General features: G+C 39.0%; 2 protein-coding genes across 6 annotated transcripts in view; one reads left to right on the top strand and one right to left on the bottom strand.

The window, feature by feature from the left end:
• The window catches only part of L3mbtl3 (L3MBTL histone methyl-lysine binding protein 3), a 93,535-nt gene extending 81,659 nt beyond the window's left edge, over nucleotides 1-11,876 (top strand). For 3 of the 5 annotated variants that reach the window (XM_090338139.1, XM_090338137.1, XM_090338141.1), the window contains 4 exons: nucleotides 473-552; nucleotides 8,233-8,405; nucleotides 9,100-9,162; nucleotides 11,468-11,876. In XM_090338139.1, the coding sequence (XP_090194265.1) occupies nucleotides 473-552; nucleotides 8,233-8,405; nucleotides 9,100-9,162; nucleotides 11,468-11,611 (460 nt within the window). In that variant the 3' untranslated portion in view covers nucleotides 11,612-11,876. The remainder of the gene's footprint in view (nucleotides 1-472; nucleotides 553-8,232; nucleotides 8,406-9,099; nucleotides 9,163-11,467) is intronic. The other 2 variants (XM_090338140.1, XM_090338138.1) reach the window with 1 other exon arrangement.
• A 3,013-nt stretch (nucleotides 11,877-14,889) lies between these two features.
• Samd3 (sterile alpha motif domain containing 3) overlaps nucleotides 14,890-18,376 on the bottom strand; it is an 82,044-nt gene continuing 78,557 nt past the window's right edge. The window contains 3 exon segments of the mRNA XM_090338142.1: nucleotides 14,890-15,268; nucleotides 15,451-15,533; nucleotides 16,463-16,634. Coding sequence (XP_090194268.1) covers nucleotides 14,957-15,268; nucleotides 15,451-15,533; nucleotides 16,463-16,634 — 567 coding nt within the window. The 3' untranslated portion in view covers nucleotides 14,890-14,956.

Genomic DNA, 18,376 nt, shown 5'->3' with positions numbered 1-18,376 from the left:
TTATTTTTTTTTATTTTGGATGCTGGTACTTGTGATTGAACTTAGGGCCTCATGCTCTCACTTGGCCTTTTCACTCAAGGCTGGCACATTTTCATTTGAGCCACTGCTTTCCATTTCCAGCTTTTAGGTGGTTAATTTTGGAGGTAAGCATCTCCCAGAGTTTTCTGCCCACACTAGCTTCAAACCACAATCCTTTGTTCTCATCCTCCTGACTAGCGAGGATAGCAGCCATGAACCACCCGTTCCCAGCCCTCCACTCCTTTAAGCTCTTGGCTTAACAGTTTTAATGAATCCATTCCTTCCCAAGCCTCCTACAAGTTTAGAGTCATTCGTATTATCTGCATTGTGGTAGAGCTACATATTCTCTCTAACATGTTTTTGGCACCATTTGTTTTTAAGAAAAAGATATGATGCTGTTCTGAACCATTTTGAAAAATTTCTTACAAAATATTGAAACACCTGTTTTCCTCAGAGACCAGCATGCTGATGAAGGCAAAGAAAACTCTGAAGAAAGAAAAGAAACAGAAGTGAGGCCATCACAAGAAGCCAAAGGTATCTATAGTAATCTCCCATATTGATGGTTATAATGGTCAGTATTCAGTAATCAAAATTTTAATTACAGACTGGGGAGATAGCTTGTTGGTACAGGGCAACACAGAAAAGGTAAACGAATAAATACATCAGCCACATGTTGCAGATAAACCTCAGTCACACTTTATTTGGTTGCTTTATGGTTGCAATAGAAGTTTAGTGTTCAAGATAAATAAAGCATGAAATTCAGGAAGGTATTCTCGTTAGGTCTTGTGATACATTTACTTTTTTATTATTGGTGGTTGCTTCATATGCTTACAATTCAATTCAGAATGTGTTTTGAAATCCAAATAGAATATGATCTTAGTGAAAGACCGCAAAATGAAAAGAAGATCACATGAACAAAAGTTTTAAGATGTTGGGGCCAGGAGTTTGGCCTAGTGGTTAAAGTGCTTGCCTAGCATGCATGAAGACCCAGGTTTGATTCCTCGGTACCACATATAGAAAAAAGCCAGAAGTGGTGCTGAGGCTCAAGTTATAGAGCTCAAGCCTTGAGAAAGCCCAAGGACAGTGCTCAGGCCTTGAGCTCAAGCCCAGGACTGGCAAAAAAAAAAAAAAAAAAAAAAAAAAGTTTTAAGATGTACTGGAGAAAGTAACTTGTCTAACAATCTGGTTAATGATTTACTTAAGCAATGAAGTCATAATAATTATTAGTTATAGTATAGATTATGCTTGTAATTCTTATAACTGTTTAATACTTATTTCTGTAAGAAAATTCCAATCTGGCTGGGTGCATTGGCTCACACCTGTAATCCTAGCTACGCAGGAGGCTGAGATCTGAGAAGCAAGGTTCAAAGCCAACCCCGGCACTAAGATCTGTGAGACATATCTCCAGTTAACCACTAGAAAACTGGAAGTGGTGCTGTGGCTCCGGTAGGGCAGTATCCTTGAACTGAAGAGTTCAAAGACAACACCCAGGCCCAGAGGTAGGGCCAGAGTTCAAAGCCCCACAACAGACCAAAAAAAAAAGAAGAAATTGCCAACCTGGTTATCAGCTTAATGATTGTTAAGCTGATGCTTAGTCATGTGCATTTTGTCCTCTAGATTGTAACATTCTAGAATGGCACCATAATGATTGTTTGCTTACAAGGATTTATTCCGTAAGTGCTGCTTTGGTTTTCATATCTGATTGTCATAAAACAGCAATTAACGATTAAATTGAATGCTGTGTTCTGTGCTGTCATCAGCATGTTTCTAGTGTTTAATGTAGCTCTATTACTGTGGTCTAGTTATGTGGCTGTGCCTCAGTATCCTCTGGTATAAAATCTATATGGGGCTAATATCCTGAGAACTGACTGCATCAGTGGGTATGGTATTCCTTGTTATTGATTGCTGTGGTAGTATTGTGGAATAGGTGTTAGTTATATCCACCTTAAGAAGGCTTATATAGATTCATAATAGGATTTTCTAGGCTCTGAACCTTTTTTAGTGCAACACCAGTTCCATTATGATACTTCACATCTGTATGTAGTATATTAGGATGAATTAGGGTCAGCCTCACCACCTTTATTACTTCCTTATACTTCCCTCTTTTAAAACAGTTTCTCCAGGTTCCATTGTTCTGTTTTCATGCATACAAACAACCTATATCAAATCTACTCATTCTTCTTCACCCTCTGTTCGTCCTCTCTTCCTCCTCCTGGTGTCTTACCCTTCCCTCAACTTTTTAAGTAGTATTGTTAATTTGGGGGTCTATTTAAGTTTTTATTTGCAGAACCAATTTTGATTATTTTTCTGAACATTGTTCAGTTAGTTAGAATTTAAGACTTAAAAAAATATTTGATATGATGGTCTCCTTTTTTGGTAGTTTTTCTTTTTTCTTATTTTGAGTTTTTGTTTACAAAGAAAGATAGGTGGAATGCATATACAGTTCTTGAGTTAATAAGTTTTCAAAATCATTAATTTTTCTTACCCACAAAATCTGTGGTTTAATAAATATAATGTCTTACTTTTTATCGATGGAAAGGAGTCTTATATAATAAATTCTTTTGTTGGGCATGCTGTGTATGCCTATAATTCCAACAGTTTTCATTACAAGTTAGGTCAAGACCCGTATTCAAAGAAATGAAAAGTTGGACTGGAAGTGTGGCCTAGTGGTAGAGTGCTTGCCTAGCGTTCACAAAGCCTTGGATTCAATTACTTGGTACCACATACACAGAAAAAGCCAAAGTGGTTCTGTGGCTCAAGAGTTAGAGTGCTAGCCTTGAGAAAATCCCAAAGAGAGTGCTTAGGCCTTGAGTTCAAGCCCCAGGACTGTCCAAAAAAGAAAAAAAAAAACCTAGAAAATTGAAAAGTTGTTTTGTGAATTTAACACAAAGATTTCTCTATAAGATTGTCCTTTAATTTTCTCCTTTACTATCTATCCACCTTCAGCTTCCTAAATGAGTTTGATAACATTTCTTTTTCATTTTTAAAACACTTTGGATAAGAATTAACTTAATCTGTAGTGAAATCTTATTAATTTCTTTTCTTTTTCTTTATTATTATTTTTTTTTTTTGGTCAGTCCTGGGGCATGAACTCTGGGTCTGGGTGCTGTCCTTGAGCTCTTCAGCTCAAGGCTAGTGCTCTATCACTTGAGCCACAGCACCACTTCCATCTTGTTTTTTCTTTTTTTTTTGCCTGGGCTTGAGCTCAGGGCCTGAGCACTGTCCTTGGATTTTCTCAAGGCTAGAGCTGTACCACTTGAGCCTCAGCACCACTTCCGGCTTTTTTCTATGTATGTGGTACCGAGGAATCGAACCCGGGTCTTCATGCATGATAGGCAAGCACTTTAACCACTAGGCAAAACTCCCGGCCCCAAATCATCTTGTTTTTTCTTAAAGCTGGCTTTTACTCAACGTCTTTTTTTTTGCTTTAGACTTTCATCATGCTTTTTCAATAATTGCTTGTTTTCCAAGAATCCATGAGAGATATATAATTTACCTTATCATCTTACTATCCAATAGTTGATTGGCCGTCTTCCTTCTCTAACCCAGGTCTAATAGTATCTGAGAGCATGGATTCCATGGCGACACTGGAGTTATCCCAGGTCCTAGGTAGGCCCTTGGCTACTCGGGTCTCTAACCACAACCTGAGCTTCATAGATTGGGCTGTCTGTAGGCTCAGGTAGAGTCAGTTGGGATGTGGTTGGTAAGTATTAGAAGAGTGATAGGAGCTAGACTGGACAGTGAGAAGCTGAGTTGTGATAAAGTGACCATAGAGGCCACAGAGGCTGTGAGTTGCTTCGGAGTTATCCCAGATCTGAGCGAGAAAGTGAAATCTTTGTGTCTTAGAACTGACGGATTCTGGGGTGCTGGTGGAAAGTGGAGCCTCCGTGGGCTGCTCAGAGTCACTGGCACTCAACAAGCAGGAGAATGAACGATTCAGTTCTGGAAAAAATGACTCGAGTCCCTTGCCACAGTACCCACTCTATCCAGCAAGTACTTTTGTTTGTTTTTCCTTAAAAAAATAAAATGTGGAAAAGAGACTAACCAAAATACCCATTTCATACTTGAGGGATTATTAGGCCATCCTAATTCAGTTCAGTCTTTTAGGTTTTGAGAATAGGGACCTGACTTAAATTCAGTCTTCTTTTGTGATTTTTTTCAGGAGGAGGAGGGTTTCTAATGAGCAGTCTTGGTTTTTTGTTTTGTTTTAACCCATGTCTGTTTTAGATTAAAAAAAAACTTCCTTCAGTTATACTTAGGCTTATTATTTCTGCCCCATTTGTCTCCTTCTTGACTGGAAATATATTTTTCTTGGAGTGGAGCCAAGCATTGACAGCTTTGTTTGGGAGCTCACGTTGCATAGAATGGTTAGACAAGCAGTGGCACTGCACTGGTGCAGGGCCTGCAGGCAGGCCATGTGCCAGGACTTTCCCTGAGAGGCTGGGTCTCGGGGAAGCCCCAGAAGGGTCCAGCTGCAGCTGTAGATGAGGAAGTAATGTATCAATAGTATGGAAAATTCATGTTTTTATAACAGATTCATTTTCCATGTTCTATACATGTTTCTCCAATTGCTTAAATTTCTTTTTTTTACCATTAACATAGAATTGAACAGCATCATTTCCTATTTCTTTTTTTATTTTTTTTGCCAGTTCTAGGGCTTGAACTCAGGTCCCTGAACACTGTCCTTGGGCTTTCTCAAGGCTGGAGCTCTACTGCATAAGCCACAGCACCACTTCTGGCTTTTCCTAAGTGTGTACCAAGGAATTGAACCTGCATCTTTGTTCATGCTAGGCAAACACTCCATTCATATCCTGCTCTGCTTTTTCATTTTGTAAAGTTTCTGCCCCCTGTGGCATACTAAAATCACAAAACAACTCCTTTAATTAAATCAGTGCTCCTTTTCTGTTTGATAGAACTTTAATTTGTTGTTGTTGTTGCTTGTGGGGCTTGGACTTTGGGCCTGGGTGCTATCCCTGAGTCTTCAGCTTCAGCTACTGCTCTACCTCTTGAGCCACAGCACCAGTTCCAGTTTTCTAATGGTTAATTGGAGATAAGAGTCTCCCAGACTTTAGTGCCCAGGCTGGCTTTGAACCATGATCCTCAGATCTCAACCTCCTAAGTAGCTAGGATAACAGGCATGAGCCACTGCGCCTGGCTTTTCTTTTTTTTTCAATCAAAGGCCCTGTTGTGATCATTTTTTGTTTGGTTATTTTTGTATGCAGACTAAATTCTCTGTCTTTTTTTTTTTTTTTTGCCAGTCCTGGGCTTGAGCTCAGGGCCTGAGCACTGTCCTTGGACTTTCTTAAGGCTAGAGCTCTACCACTTGAGCCTCAGCATCACTTCCAGCTTTTTTCTATATGTGGTACCGAGGAATCGAACTCGGGTCTTCATGCATGCTAGGCAAGCACTTTAACCACTAGGCCAAACTCCCGGCCCCAAAATTCTCTGTCTTTTGTAAAGAGCACTTAATGTTTATTGCACCCATTTGGGTTCTGGCTTGAATTTTCTTCAGGCAGGAGCTGAAGGTCAGGTGGATGTGCTCCATTCTGGGCTCACTCTCTTGATCTTTCTAGGTGCTCTGTACTGTTTGTACACCATCCCATTTCTCAGTGCTAAACATCCCTTCCAAGGCTTGCCTCGTGAGGTGCCATTGGGGGCCACTTAATGAAGTATTAGAAGCAACTACTCTCAATTTCTTTCCCATGCCAGTGAGATGTAAGACTCAGTAAGGCCATGAGTGACCCCCTTGTTTAAGTCTTGACACAAATTGATTTATTATTCCTCCCACAGATAGCTTAGCGTGAACATTGTGATAGTTTCCACTAATACTGTGGATTATTTCCCGACTTTTATTCTTTGAATAAGATTGTGGCATTTTGTGGACTGAAAAAGTAAACTGAAGGTACCAATTCTCCTAGAGAAGCCTTACTTTCTATTTTGGCAGCTTGCTATTTTTTTTTTTTTGTAACATGGCAATTAGTTGAACACAATCAAAGTACAGAAGTAATTGATCTTCTCTTCCTGCATGAGTGAGTAGATGATTAAATATTAATGTCATGAACACATGGAAATAAACAGTGTCTGGCTATTGCTTCTGTTTGAAACAATGCTGTGTTTGACTATGGTTCAAAGTTTTAGTATCTCCTATGGAGCTCTCACTGTTCATCCTTGACAGATTGGACAAAATACTGTTAGGCTGAATCTTGCTTTATTTGGTCATCTTTGTATGCATACAGTGGTTGTAATGTGTGGTTGTTGTTTTTATATGATTGGGGATTTCTTTTCCTGGTGTTTAAAACTGTCTCTCTTTTTAAAACTGATGTTCATGCACAGTAGAAGTTAGATCTGTGAAATTAATAAAAGAAATCCTGTTTAAGAAAGTACAATTTTAAGGTGGGTGCTAATGGCTCATAGCTATAATTCCAGCTATTCAGGAGGCTGAGATAGATTTGAGGGGCGTGGTTCAAAGACAACAAAGGCAGAAAGTCCATGATATTCATCTCTAACAGTTAACCACCAATAAAGCTGGAAGAGGAGCTTTGGCTTAAATGGTAGAGCTCTAACCTTGAGCAAAAGAAGCTGATAGACAGCAACCAGGCCCTGAGTTCAGGCCCCAGAACCAGCACAAAAAAAAAAAAAAAAGTAATTTCTTTACAGAGCAGTCTTATACCATCCTGTGGGCCTTTTGTTGGAAATGTCTGATCAAGTCTAAAACCAAAGTGCTTTTTCATTCTATCATCTAGCATTTCAGATGTAGGAGAGTATTGTATCACACTTGTATGAATGCAGGATACCATATGCCTGTTTTATGACAGTGGTGACAATGCTTTAACACAGCAGGTATTTTTTTCTCTTGTCTTTTCTTTTTTAGTACTGGATATTGAACCCAGGACATTGCATTTGCTAGGCAAGCACTTTGCCAGTGAACTACATCCCAGCCCTAGCATTTTTCTTTTCTTTTTTTTTTAAGAATATTTCTCTAGAATGTTTCTCTGACCTCATAGTGTTGTACTTTGCAAGGAATATATGTGTTCTGAAACATGTGCACACATTCTTGAAAAGGTATGTGTCTTCCCAGCACACACACTCTTTTTGGTATGTTCAAAAGCCATCTGAAGATAATTCTAAAGCTGAGTAAATGAGTGGATGCTGCTCCTAGACAGAGAAGTCATTCTCCGTGCTAGATGTGTAATCACTTTCACTCTTTGATTCAGCTTCTGGCTGCAGAGGTGTGTTCCATTCAGCTATATGTTTATGACTTATACCCCTTTTTATAAATATTATTCTTCAAAAGAGGAAAACAAAAAGTTTACTTTAGTATATTCTTAGAGATACAAAGCCCTAAACTAGGTACCATTTGGCAGACTCATTGTAGACATGAAGTAGTATCCTTATGGCTAAGCTGCATATAAAAGGAGAATAAATGTGGACAAGGTATCTTTCTTCCTCCTGACTTCAAATAAGTAATTTCAGGAAAGGGTTCTGTGCTGAAGGACCACAAGGAGATAATCTTTGAAGAACTGAGTCACGAGTTCCAAGGGCACCAAAGGTCATTTGCTAGAGGGTGACTGTTGAGGGGAGCTGCAGCAATACAGCACATAAACACAGTAGTCTTCAGTTTTAAATTTGATCAGCACAAACCAAGGGACAAAAGGGGTTTGCCTTTTTTTCTCTCTCATTCTTATCACAGTCATTTCTAAACATCCTATTCAAACCATGTTCAATTGCGATTCAAATAGCCAATACGATTAGTAAATTAAACAAGGCCTGAGATAAGAGATTAAGCTCTATAACTACGATTAACTATGGTATAAACATAGTTGCTATACTTGAGCCTGCAAATGGGCAGCTTCTACCTTCCCAGCATCAAAAACAATTTTGCAGAGATCAAAGTTTCTTTCCTTGCAACTAAAACCAAGGCATATTACTTGTCTGAACACAAAGGAGGCAACATGGAACAATAAAAATGAAGCATGCTTTAGCTATATGTAGTAAGCATATAGGTTGACTGTCCTGATTATTATAGTGACCTTTAGTAAAGACAAAAGGGAGTATATTTTTTCAGTACGATGTTGAGCAGAACCAACATTTTGGCTTTTAAGAACTACCTCTACTTATTCCCTCGCCGCATTCCCTGAGGAGATGCCTGGCATTTGGGACTTTCCTATTCTCTTTCTGCTTTTCCATAGTGACTTGTCCCTTGTTTCATTTGAGCAGGTGCCCGGGAAGAACCTGCTGTACAGCAGGCCCAACGTCGATCAGCTGTATTTCTGTCTTTTAAGTCCCCAATTCCATGTCTACCCTTGCGCTGGGAGCAGCAAAGCAAACTTCTTCCAACTGTCGCCGGAATCCCTGCTAGTAGAGTTTCCAAATGGAGCACAGATGAGGTAGGTTTTGTTTTTGTTTGTCAGGCTCAAAAAACAAAAACAAAAACAAAAACAGGAGTATTGGGTTAAAGACTGTTGGATTGTGTGTGTGTGTGTATGTGTGTGTGTGTGTGTGTCTGTCTGTCTGTCTGTCTGGTTTGGCTCTTTACCTTCTTTCCAGATGAAGGAAACTATTCTTTTTCTTTGTCTATAAGAGTTTACTTGAATATTTTTCTACTTTTCAATACTATTGCTTGAGTTTTGTGTCTGTAACATGGAAAATCCAACTTTATTTTTAAAAATACTAGAATCATGTAGTAATTATGGAGACTTTCTACATGTTCCCAAGGTACTTACCCCTGATTGCGTTTTGAGTCTGTAGCTGAACAGTGACAATAATCCAAGTGTATTGTATGTACAACCTGACCAAACTTCTGGTGAAATGTGTAATTGGACACACACCTGATAAGCTAAACAACAACCAGATCCATTTCACAAGGGAATCAGTTCAGCCCAACCAAAGTTCTCAGTAGCAGCTGACAGTGATGTGGTGTCAGTGTACAGACATGCAGAAGAAATTGAATCCAGGGAGCCCGTCCAGTGGGAGGAAATTATTCTGAGCGAAATACTAGAAACACATATGCTAAATGTTTTGAACTTGCAACATTATATTGACATTTTTATATCAAGAATTTTTACTCTTTATTTTTGGCAGGTATCGGAATTCATCCAGAGCCTACCTGGGTGTGAAGAACATGGAAAAGTATTTAAAGATGAAGTAAGTGTTCTGCTGCATTGCAGCGTGTTATTTCATGGGATAAAGTATTAAGTTTCAGATGTAGAGAATGGGGAAATGAGTTGGACTGGCTGTCAGGAAGACATGACTCTTGTGGAATTTCACAAACTGGGGCATAGTTGCCTTTATAAAAACGTCATGGTAGAAAATGAGATTCAAATGAATAAGTACCATTTGATGGTTCCCTATAAAATATAGCACTAGACTCTTTATTTTTAGTTTTATTTTTTTGCTAGCCTTGGAGCTTGAACTCAGCTCCTGAGCACTGTCCTTGGGTTTTCTCAAGGCTAGAGCTCTACCACTTCCAGCATTTTCTATATAAGTGATGCTAAGGAACCAAATATGGGTCTTTGTGTATGGTAGACAAGCACTGTACCACTAGGCCAAACTCCTGGCCCAACACTAAACTCTTAATAAAAATCTCCCCTGAAAAAAAATCCCCCAAAACTTAATAGTATGCACTTGACAGTCTATAGCACAGAAAACAACCATTGTTAATAAACTAGTTACCATTATTTTCCAGTATTACTCTAATAATACTGAGTAGTTCATTTGATGCTTATAATGAGTAGTATTGCTACCATTGTTAAAATAGTCTTTTAAATCTTAGTCACTTCTCCGGTGGTAGGAGTGATTCTGTCACTGTGCAGCAGGAGCTCTTCATTAGAAACCTGAGAAAATAGGCTGCTTGTCAGAGCATGCCATTACCCCTCTGTATATACTGCCAAGGCGCAGGAAATAGCTTGATCTCAGAAGACTTTCTCCAACATCTGCTAACTGTAGTTGTTGCAGGTATACCTTGTTTGCCCCTGTATATAACCCAACTGCTATGAATTGCACACTTTCAATTACTGGTGCTACAGGAGCATAGGGAATCTCAGAATCCAGGCATAGGCCATCAGCTGCGGTTTACTGATAATCCTTCAGATGGATGCTGTTAAGATGAGGCTCTGACTTCAGCATACTTTCCTGATTTATGTTCTTACTGCAGAAATAACTCATCTTTTCTTCTAGCTGACTTTTAGTTTGGTTGTTCGTTATTCTGCTTTGGGGTTTCTTTCTCTAAGAGCTGAATCCTAATGTCATCATAGACTTACCTTCCATCAGTTTTCTAACCCTGGGTAGTTTTAGGTCCACAGAGGAGCTGCTAGGCTTTCTTTGAAAGAATCATGTGGCCACTGATTTTGAAAATGATAAACATTTGTGAAAATACATTTTGTGGGACATTTATTTTGTAAGTGCTGTTTTTTTTGGTACTATGGAGATATAGTCCACACAGATTTGCACTGATATTTAGTTTAAAGGACAATTTAAGTTCAAACTCAAAATAATCAGATTTGCACTGGTATTTAGCTTTCATTTATTCTTAGGAGACACAAGACACACTTGGACACATTCTCTGAAGAAATCCCTCACTCAATGTGTCTATTAACTCCTTATTCATACATCTGAGTGAGCATTTGTTAGATTTATACCTTGTATGTTTCATCTATGAAATGGTTTGGTGAGAAGAATATGTCAAAAAAAAAATACAGTCCTTCCTCTGAAGTGACTCACTAAGTCAAATGGGTATTAGTTTTGAATGGTAAAAGTAAAACATTGCAAATTGAACTAAAGCTTCATAAGTTCTCCACAAAAGGCAACACAAGTATAGGATAGACTTTTATTTGAAACCAGCCTTGGCTGCTGTCCTCACATCTATTGAAAACCTGTATATTTAAAAAATGCACCCAACATACTCTGTCTCCCTCTGTAACTACTATTTTAGTCTGAGCTATCATCATCCTCCAGTTGGCTTCATGAAGTAACCTTTCAGCAGGTCCCTCTGCTTCTGTGTGGGCTTCTCTACAGTCTATCCTGAACAAGGCCAGGGTGACACTGCTAACAAAGGAGTTTTGACAGTCTGACACCCTTTAAGGCTCTCCCCACCCAGCCACTTTGGTAGACTGCCCCAAACCAGCCTCCTGACAGGTGCAATGCTGAATACTGTGAAAGAAAAAAAAAGTGCTATGATATCCATGTGTGGCACCCTAGGTTTTTCTAGTTCTGGAGTGGACATTAATTCAGAATTGATACGGAGATGCATAGCTACCTTCCCTTTTGGGTGAGTTTCACTGTTCTCAGTTCACGGGTTGGATGTATTGTCTTCAGTAAAAGCTCATGTCAGGAAATGTGCACATGGATTTTGAGTCCCTTCCTACAGATGGCTGTGTAGAAGTCAGCTGATATTTCCCATGACAGTACACTTGATGAATCCACATTCTTTTGTTTCTTTCTCTTGTTTTAGCAAATTGATGGAGAAGCATTTTTACTTATGACTCAGACAGACATTGTTAAAATCATGAGCATTAAGCTGGGTCCTGCTCTCAAAATTTTCAACTCCATCCTGATGTTCAAAGCTGCAGAGAAGAATTCTCACAATGAACTTTGAAGGTGGCAAATCCCAAGTACAGTCAGCTTTCTGCTTTAAAGCTCATGTTTTACTCAAAGCACAAGGACCTTTATGACCTCCTAAGTGAGAAGTCTCCAAAAGAGCAACACTATTGGATTATTTATATTCCTCAGAAGACAATATATATGAATTCTTATGAAAGTGCTTGAGCTTTTAACCAGGTACTGTCTAACAACAGTCATCTTTTGGTTCTGTTCACTGAGCTAAATTTATCTTTGTAAATCTTTTTGAGGCTGAGGGGCGGGTGGGGGTGGGGCAAAGGGCAACTTCATTATTTATGGATAAGGGAAGGGCAAAGTAAGAACTTTTGGCATTTTGTAAACATTGTTGAATTCTCTTTCATGTACACTGTTTCTTTTTCAATACTTTGAGAGACCTTTTTATATAATTGAATTTCGACTCAAACCAAATTAGTCAAAACGTGGCTACATTCAGCCAGTGGGACTGTTATCTGTATTGTTCATTTTGTGCCATATTTTGAATTGCAACATTATGCGAAGTATAACTTTTCAAGTCATGATATCGCCTAACTGCTTGTCATCATTTGCTGGGCTGTATAGTCTTGTAGAAAGTACTTTGTTTTCTTTTTTGAATCAGTGTTTTTACTTTTGCACGCATTAGGAAATGTTAAACCAGTTACTTTCACCAGCATCTTTACTCTTTTACCAAAAACATGTATATAAAAGACTGGAATTGAAAAATAAAGCGTATGAAGATAAATGAATGGCATCAGTCTCAAGAGTTGTGGTGCCCTGGGTAAGGAGAGGAGCCATGTAGCATCAGAAGACTATGAGGTTACACGCCAGAGGGAGGTTTGTAAGAACTTCAACTCCTGATTGTCATGGACAGAACTGTGGTGCTTTACAGAGGTGAAGTGCTCAGTCTATGGATGGAGACACGACTTCTTAAAGAGCTCTGTCCCAGATACTGCGTTGCTGTCCAAACCCAAAGGTCTCATTCAGAGTAGGCTGAAGAACCAGTGTATGGATTTTACCAAACTGCTGAGGTGTGGGAGAGCAATACCAGCAGACACCCAGTTCTCAGTGCTCGCAGGCCAGGGACATGATTCCCAAAGCAGTTATTAGAGAACCCTCGTCTGGAAGGAGTCCTTTTTTTTCCTTTTTTTTTTTTTTTAAGAAAATGCTTTGCTTCAATATATGAGTATTCGGATGCACTTTAAATGAAAACCTTTGATTATCTATAAAATGATAGCTGACAGTGTTTCTTTGTGAAGAATGCATTTCTAAGGGAAAACGTAAATTATTTTGTCAGTTTGGTGAAGTACTTTCTAATTCCAGGATTAGATGTACATCCGAGGACTGTTTTTACAGTAGGAAGTAGGTTTTGTAGCATGCTGTCTGAATTCAGAGGGAAGTCCCACCCTTTCCTTGGTCACTCATTCCTTTGGTGCGACATGTTGGGAGGGTATTATTAGTCCTTTGTGATCATCATAATCAATGGATAAAGTATGGTCTGTGAGTGACATGTACAGGATTCCATTCATTTCTTTGCATGAATTAAGTTTTTTGTTGTTGGGCTTTCTTTCCCCTTTTTAACCTTCTGTTCATAATTTGTACATTCAAATTGTACTTCTTTCACCTGTTGTAAATAAAATAAAATCTTGGTTGTAGATTGTTTTAAATATATTTATGATTTATAAGGAAGCTTGTTGAAGAAGAGAGATTAGAACAAGTACAGGAACAGTATCAAGTGTAAAGAAATTATTGATTGAGACCACTACAGGGTTGGGGGATGAGACTCTATGATGACATGGTTTCTCTCTCTCTCTTTCTCTTTCTCTTTCTTTGCTCCTAGCTAGTGCTCTACCACTTAAGCCATAGCTCCATTTCCAGATTCTTTTGATAGTTAATCAAAGATAAGAATCTCATGGGCTTTTCAAAAATTCCAGGCTGGCTTCATACTGTGATCCTCAGATTTCAGCCTTCTGAGTAGCTAGAATTATATGTCTGTGCCATAAGCACCCTTCATAAAAGGCACACACACACACACACACACACACACACACACACTAAAATATAAAGTAAAACCTATCTTCAGGTTGACATTTATTACAAGCTACAATATACAATGTATAGATTCAGTAGACTCAGGCCCCAAAGAAAACAGGGTCTATTAGTCAAGTAGTATTGAAGTGGCAGTGCTAAGCTAGACACTAGGGTAGATGCACCTGTGAAAAGACAACATCGTCATGAGCCCATCCTTGAGGTCAGTGCTTGTCTTCGTCATGTGGTGCCAGACTTGCATGCTGCTGCTTCATCCTCCTCATCAACTATCAGCATTGTACCTGCCTCCCCTACCTCCACCCCCATTTTTCCAGCCAAGAGGAGTTGCCATTCAGGCTCAGCCACAGGCAGGACACTTGATTTGTAAAGAAGGGCATCTTTAGGAACTTTGAAAATTCATTTGGTGGAAAATGAGTAAGCCAGGCTGTAGACTTTTTTTTTTAATAAGAGGAGATAATTGGAAGAAATAAAGGCACGTTTGTAACCAAGGCACATCGCAGTGAGAAGGAAAGAAAGAAAACTAGACAACCTTTAACAGTTAATTTGGTGAAATGACCTAGGAAACACTCATCCCATGTGATGCAGATAGTAACAGGATTAAATGTTTCTTTACCCACCCTCAACTTTAGCATTCCAGACGAATTAGAAACATTGATATGTTGATGATCACATCAAAGTGCACCTTAAAACTAATTTTGTACTTTTTCCTGTGCAAAAGAGCCAAAGTGAATAGAGTGTAGTTGGAGCAGAGTTCTGGCATTGGTTCATGGGCATTAGCTTGTGGGTGCCGGTGGGTCTGTAGGGAGGGAAGCAGTGGAGATGAGGGCAGGGCACAGGTAGCAGAACCTTGTGCTATCATGGTTGGCTGAAAAGGGTAAGAAGAACTGGATTTCTATGTCCCTTCTTAAGCACTCCATCTCGGAATGTTTCTAACCAATGCTCAGACCAGAGAGGCAGGCCATGGTGACACACACGCCACTGCTGGACTTCTAGATTGGACGTGAATCCACAGGATTTGATTATCTCAGCTGTAATGTTTTTGAAAAACGAAAACCCTCTTCAAAGTGTAACTTGGACAATGGAATGTCTAAGAACTCGGTTCACATTAAGAGCACCTAAGTAGTATTTTATTACAGACTTCCACAAACAAGGCAGAGAAAAGGAAGCCTTGGGATTTATTCGTACATTTGGTACAAGGTGGTTTTCTAACACCTACTTCTACCACACCCTAAATCAAAGTCATGTATATAAAGTTTTATTGGGCTACAGATTACATCCCAGATACACTCTTTAACTTCTGTTAAGTGATTGAGGTTTGGGATCCTGTTTCCTCTTCCTTTTCTTTGGAAGAAGGAAAATGGGGACTGTGCATATCAAAGATCAAGGTCTGTAGGAAGTTGAGGGTTTGCCACAGTCTTCTTGGATATTCAATCCTAAACACATGAAAGGCAGCCACAAGTGCAGCCAGCCCTGAGACACAGTCATCCACTTGAGTGAGCTTCTCTTTGTCCAGATATAAAGAAAACTCACAAACCTCGATGTTGAAAGGATTTTTAACCTCCAGCACAGGTGTGGAGACTTGCACCAGGAAAAAGAAATCAAAGAGAAGTCACTAGTCCACCATAACTAACTAGTCAAATATGCCTGCTCTGAACACTAATACTGCAATCAGTAAGCTCGTTGCACGTTAGCACAGATGCAAATATGATAAAATATACTTCCAAAATAGACCACTCGCTTGCTTGTAAGTAATCAGATGAAGGTTTTAAAGCAATGACTTAACATATTGCATACCTTCTCATTCACAACAACAAAAAGACTAGAGTCATCCCCAAAAACATCTGGGAGAAGTACACACATGGCTGTCATCTTCATGTCTGTCAAAGCAAGCGTGTTCACAGGCCAGGTAAGATTGTCAGCAATTGTAAGCAAAGGTAGTGTTAAAACATCTGTATGGTGTTTTTGCTTGTTTTCTACATACAGATGAGTGTTCCACACAATCTTTTTTTTTTTTTTTTGCCAGTCCTGGGGCTTGAACTCAGGGCCTGGGCACTGTCCATAAGCTTTCTCGAGGCTAGTGCTCTACCATTTGAGACATAGCACCACTTGTGGCCTTTTCTGTGTATGTAGTACCCAGGATCCCGGGGCTTTGGGCATGCTAGGCAAGCACTCTACCACTAGGACACACACCCAGACTACCCAGCCCCATCCACACAATCTTTTTAAACCAACATCTAGCCAAGTTCTCAAAATTGCATGCATGGCCTCCAGGCTACTTCCTCAAGAGATGAGAGTTCTGCACTATATCCATCTGCCAGGATGATTTTGCCCAGCGTTTTCTCCTGACTTCCATTATAAAAACCAACAGCATACTAGCTGGGTACCAGTGGCTCACATTTGGAGTCCTAGATTCACAGGAGGCTGAGATCTGAGGGTCACCATTTGAAGCCAGTTCTGGAAGGAAAGTCCATGAGACCCATCACCAATTAACCAATAGAAAACTCAACGTAGGGGTATGGCTCAAGTGATAGAGTACTAGCCTTGAACAAAAGTGGTCAGTGACAGTGTCCTGAACCTGAGTCCAAGATTGGCACACACACACTAACTATATAATTTTGCCCAAATACAGATTTATAATAATGAATGTACTTTTAAAATATAAACATGCACTTCACTGACATGAACTTTTTTTCTAACTGCCAATTATTTTCTTGAACTTTACTTATTACTACAGTGGAACTTTCTTAATTATCCTGAGTTGTACAGACAGCTGAGTCCAGCTCACCCTGTGCCCAGGTTTACTAACATTTCAGCATGTCTTCATCTGTGTACTGCTTCATTTTTTCTTGTAATGCAATGTTTATTGGATTGTCTGCCACTGAAAAAGCAGTCAGTACATTTTCTGAATAGGATTCCAAAATATGCCGTGTTTTCTTACAAATATCAGTTCTTGTAAGAAGCTGGAATTCTCTGAACATCTGATAAAAGGAGAAATCAGTAGATACATCAGGTCACCAGAAAATCTAATATATATTACATTAAGCTTGGAATTGGTTTAAAATTAGATATTTTGTTAAGACTTAGGAGGAGTGAAGACAAAATAATAAAAAGCTAAACTGAATGAGAAACGATCAATAACACAGCAAAATTCTAGATCTATAGAACTAAAACATTGGGAAACTGTATTCAATGAAATGAAGTGTCTTCTAATTCTAAAATTAAACATCAAGCCAATTAAGAAGTAAAACTTTAGCCAGTGTCAGTAGCTCATGCCTGTAATCCTCCTTGCAATCAGAGGTTGGAAGAATCATAGTTCAAGGCCAGCTTGAATAAAAATGTTGATAAGGTCCTTATCTCAGCAGACTGAGTTGGGCTTGAGAGCAGTATGTGCCTATCATCTGCCTATGGTAGAAGAGGATTGAGTACCCAGGTGGTGAAGGCAAAAAATGAGACCCAATTTAAAAAATAATCAAAATTGGAGATACGGCTCTAGCATCTGCTCAGTGAAAAGATGCCTGAGCTCAAAATCCAAGAATTAAAAAAAAAAATTAAAACTGAATTGAATTTCAGATGCAGATTCAACTAAATGAGAAAAACGAATTATACAGTGTCTTATTTGGGTTGTTTATTACATGATTCTAAGATCTTCTATTTCTCCGGTAAACTCTACTAATTCTATTTGGCAGTGTCCAATAAGAGGCAAAACACGAAAACTACTAGATTTTTAGAAAGCAGGCCTTCAGAAATACCTCAGAGTAGCACGAAAAAGGTAGAATGCTCTTGAGATTATAAGCCTTGAAAAACAAGGGAAAAATAAACAACAGAAATGTATCAAATTTTGCCACTGTGATGCTTTATCATAATTATCAACTTGATTGGATGAAGAACTGCCAAGAGATTAGTACAACAAACCTGTGAGTCTGAGGGCCTTTCCTCACAGGATTAGGAAAGGCCTAATAAATAGAAGAATTCCTTGATGGATTCCAGTCTCAAAGGATTATTGTGATATGGCAGATGGAGCCTAGTTGGAGGAAGTAGGTTGAGGAGGGGGGTTCCTTAGGGATTAAATCTACCTGGACCACTTCCAGTGTTTCTTCATTGCCTGTGCTCTTATGTTTCCCACCAGGATGGACTGAAATGGTTAAGTGTTTTCCTTCCTCTCAGTTCTTAATTCCCACTCCAAAAATTCTCTGCCTTCCACTCCCATTTTATTGACAGAGGGACATTATCAAATCATTAGTCATTTTTTTAGGGAATGTAATGACTCTATAAACTTCTTTTCCCAAAACTGTAAGTAAACGGTTACATACTGTCTAACTGGGTCCTCATTGTCCTTTGGCTATTTTGATAGGTTATATATAAGTTGAACAAAGACAGTTCTGAAAGGTAAGTTTCCAGAAAGCTGGGATTCCCATAAATTCTTTTTTTTCATATATTTTTATTGTAATTAATAGAAGGGTTACATGATATTTGCCAGATAGGAGGTGCATTAATTCACATACATTGATACCCTTTCTCATGTCTTGGTCCCCATTTCCCCCACACACTCACCCCTCATCTTGTTTTCCCCCCCTAACCTATCCAATTTCAAATAACCAAATACAAATATATCCGATATATCAGGTAACAAAGTGGAATACTGTAACAATATGAGATAACCAAGGGACAGCAAAAGAGATGAGAGATAACATAGTACATTAAGGACAACAATCATTCATTA

This window comes from Megascapheus bottae, chromosome 8, assembly GCF_031878675.1.
Source record: "Megascapheus bottae isolate mThoBot1 chromosome 8, mThoBot2.hap1, whole genome shotgun sequence".
NCBI lineage: Eukaryota > Metazoa > Chordata > Mammalia > Rodentia > Geomyidae > Megascapheus > Megascapheus bottae.
Note: the sequence above shows the minus strand (reverse complement) of the source record. Positions and strands in the feature narration are given on the sequence as shown.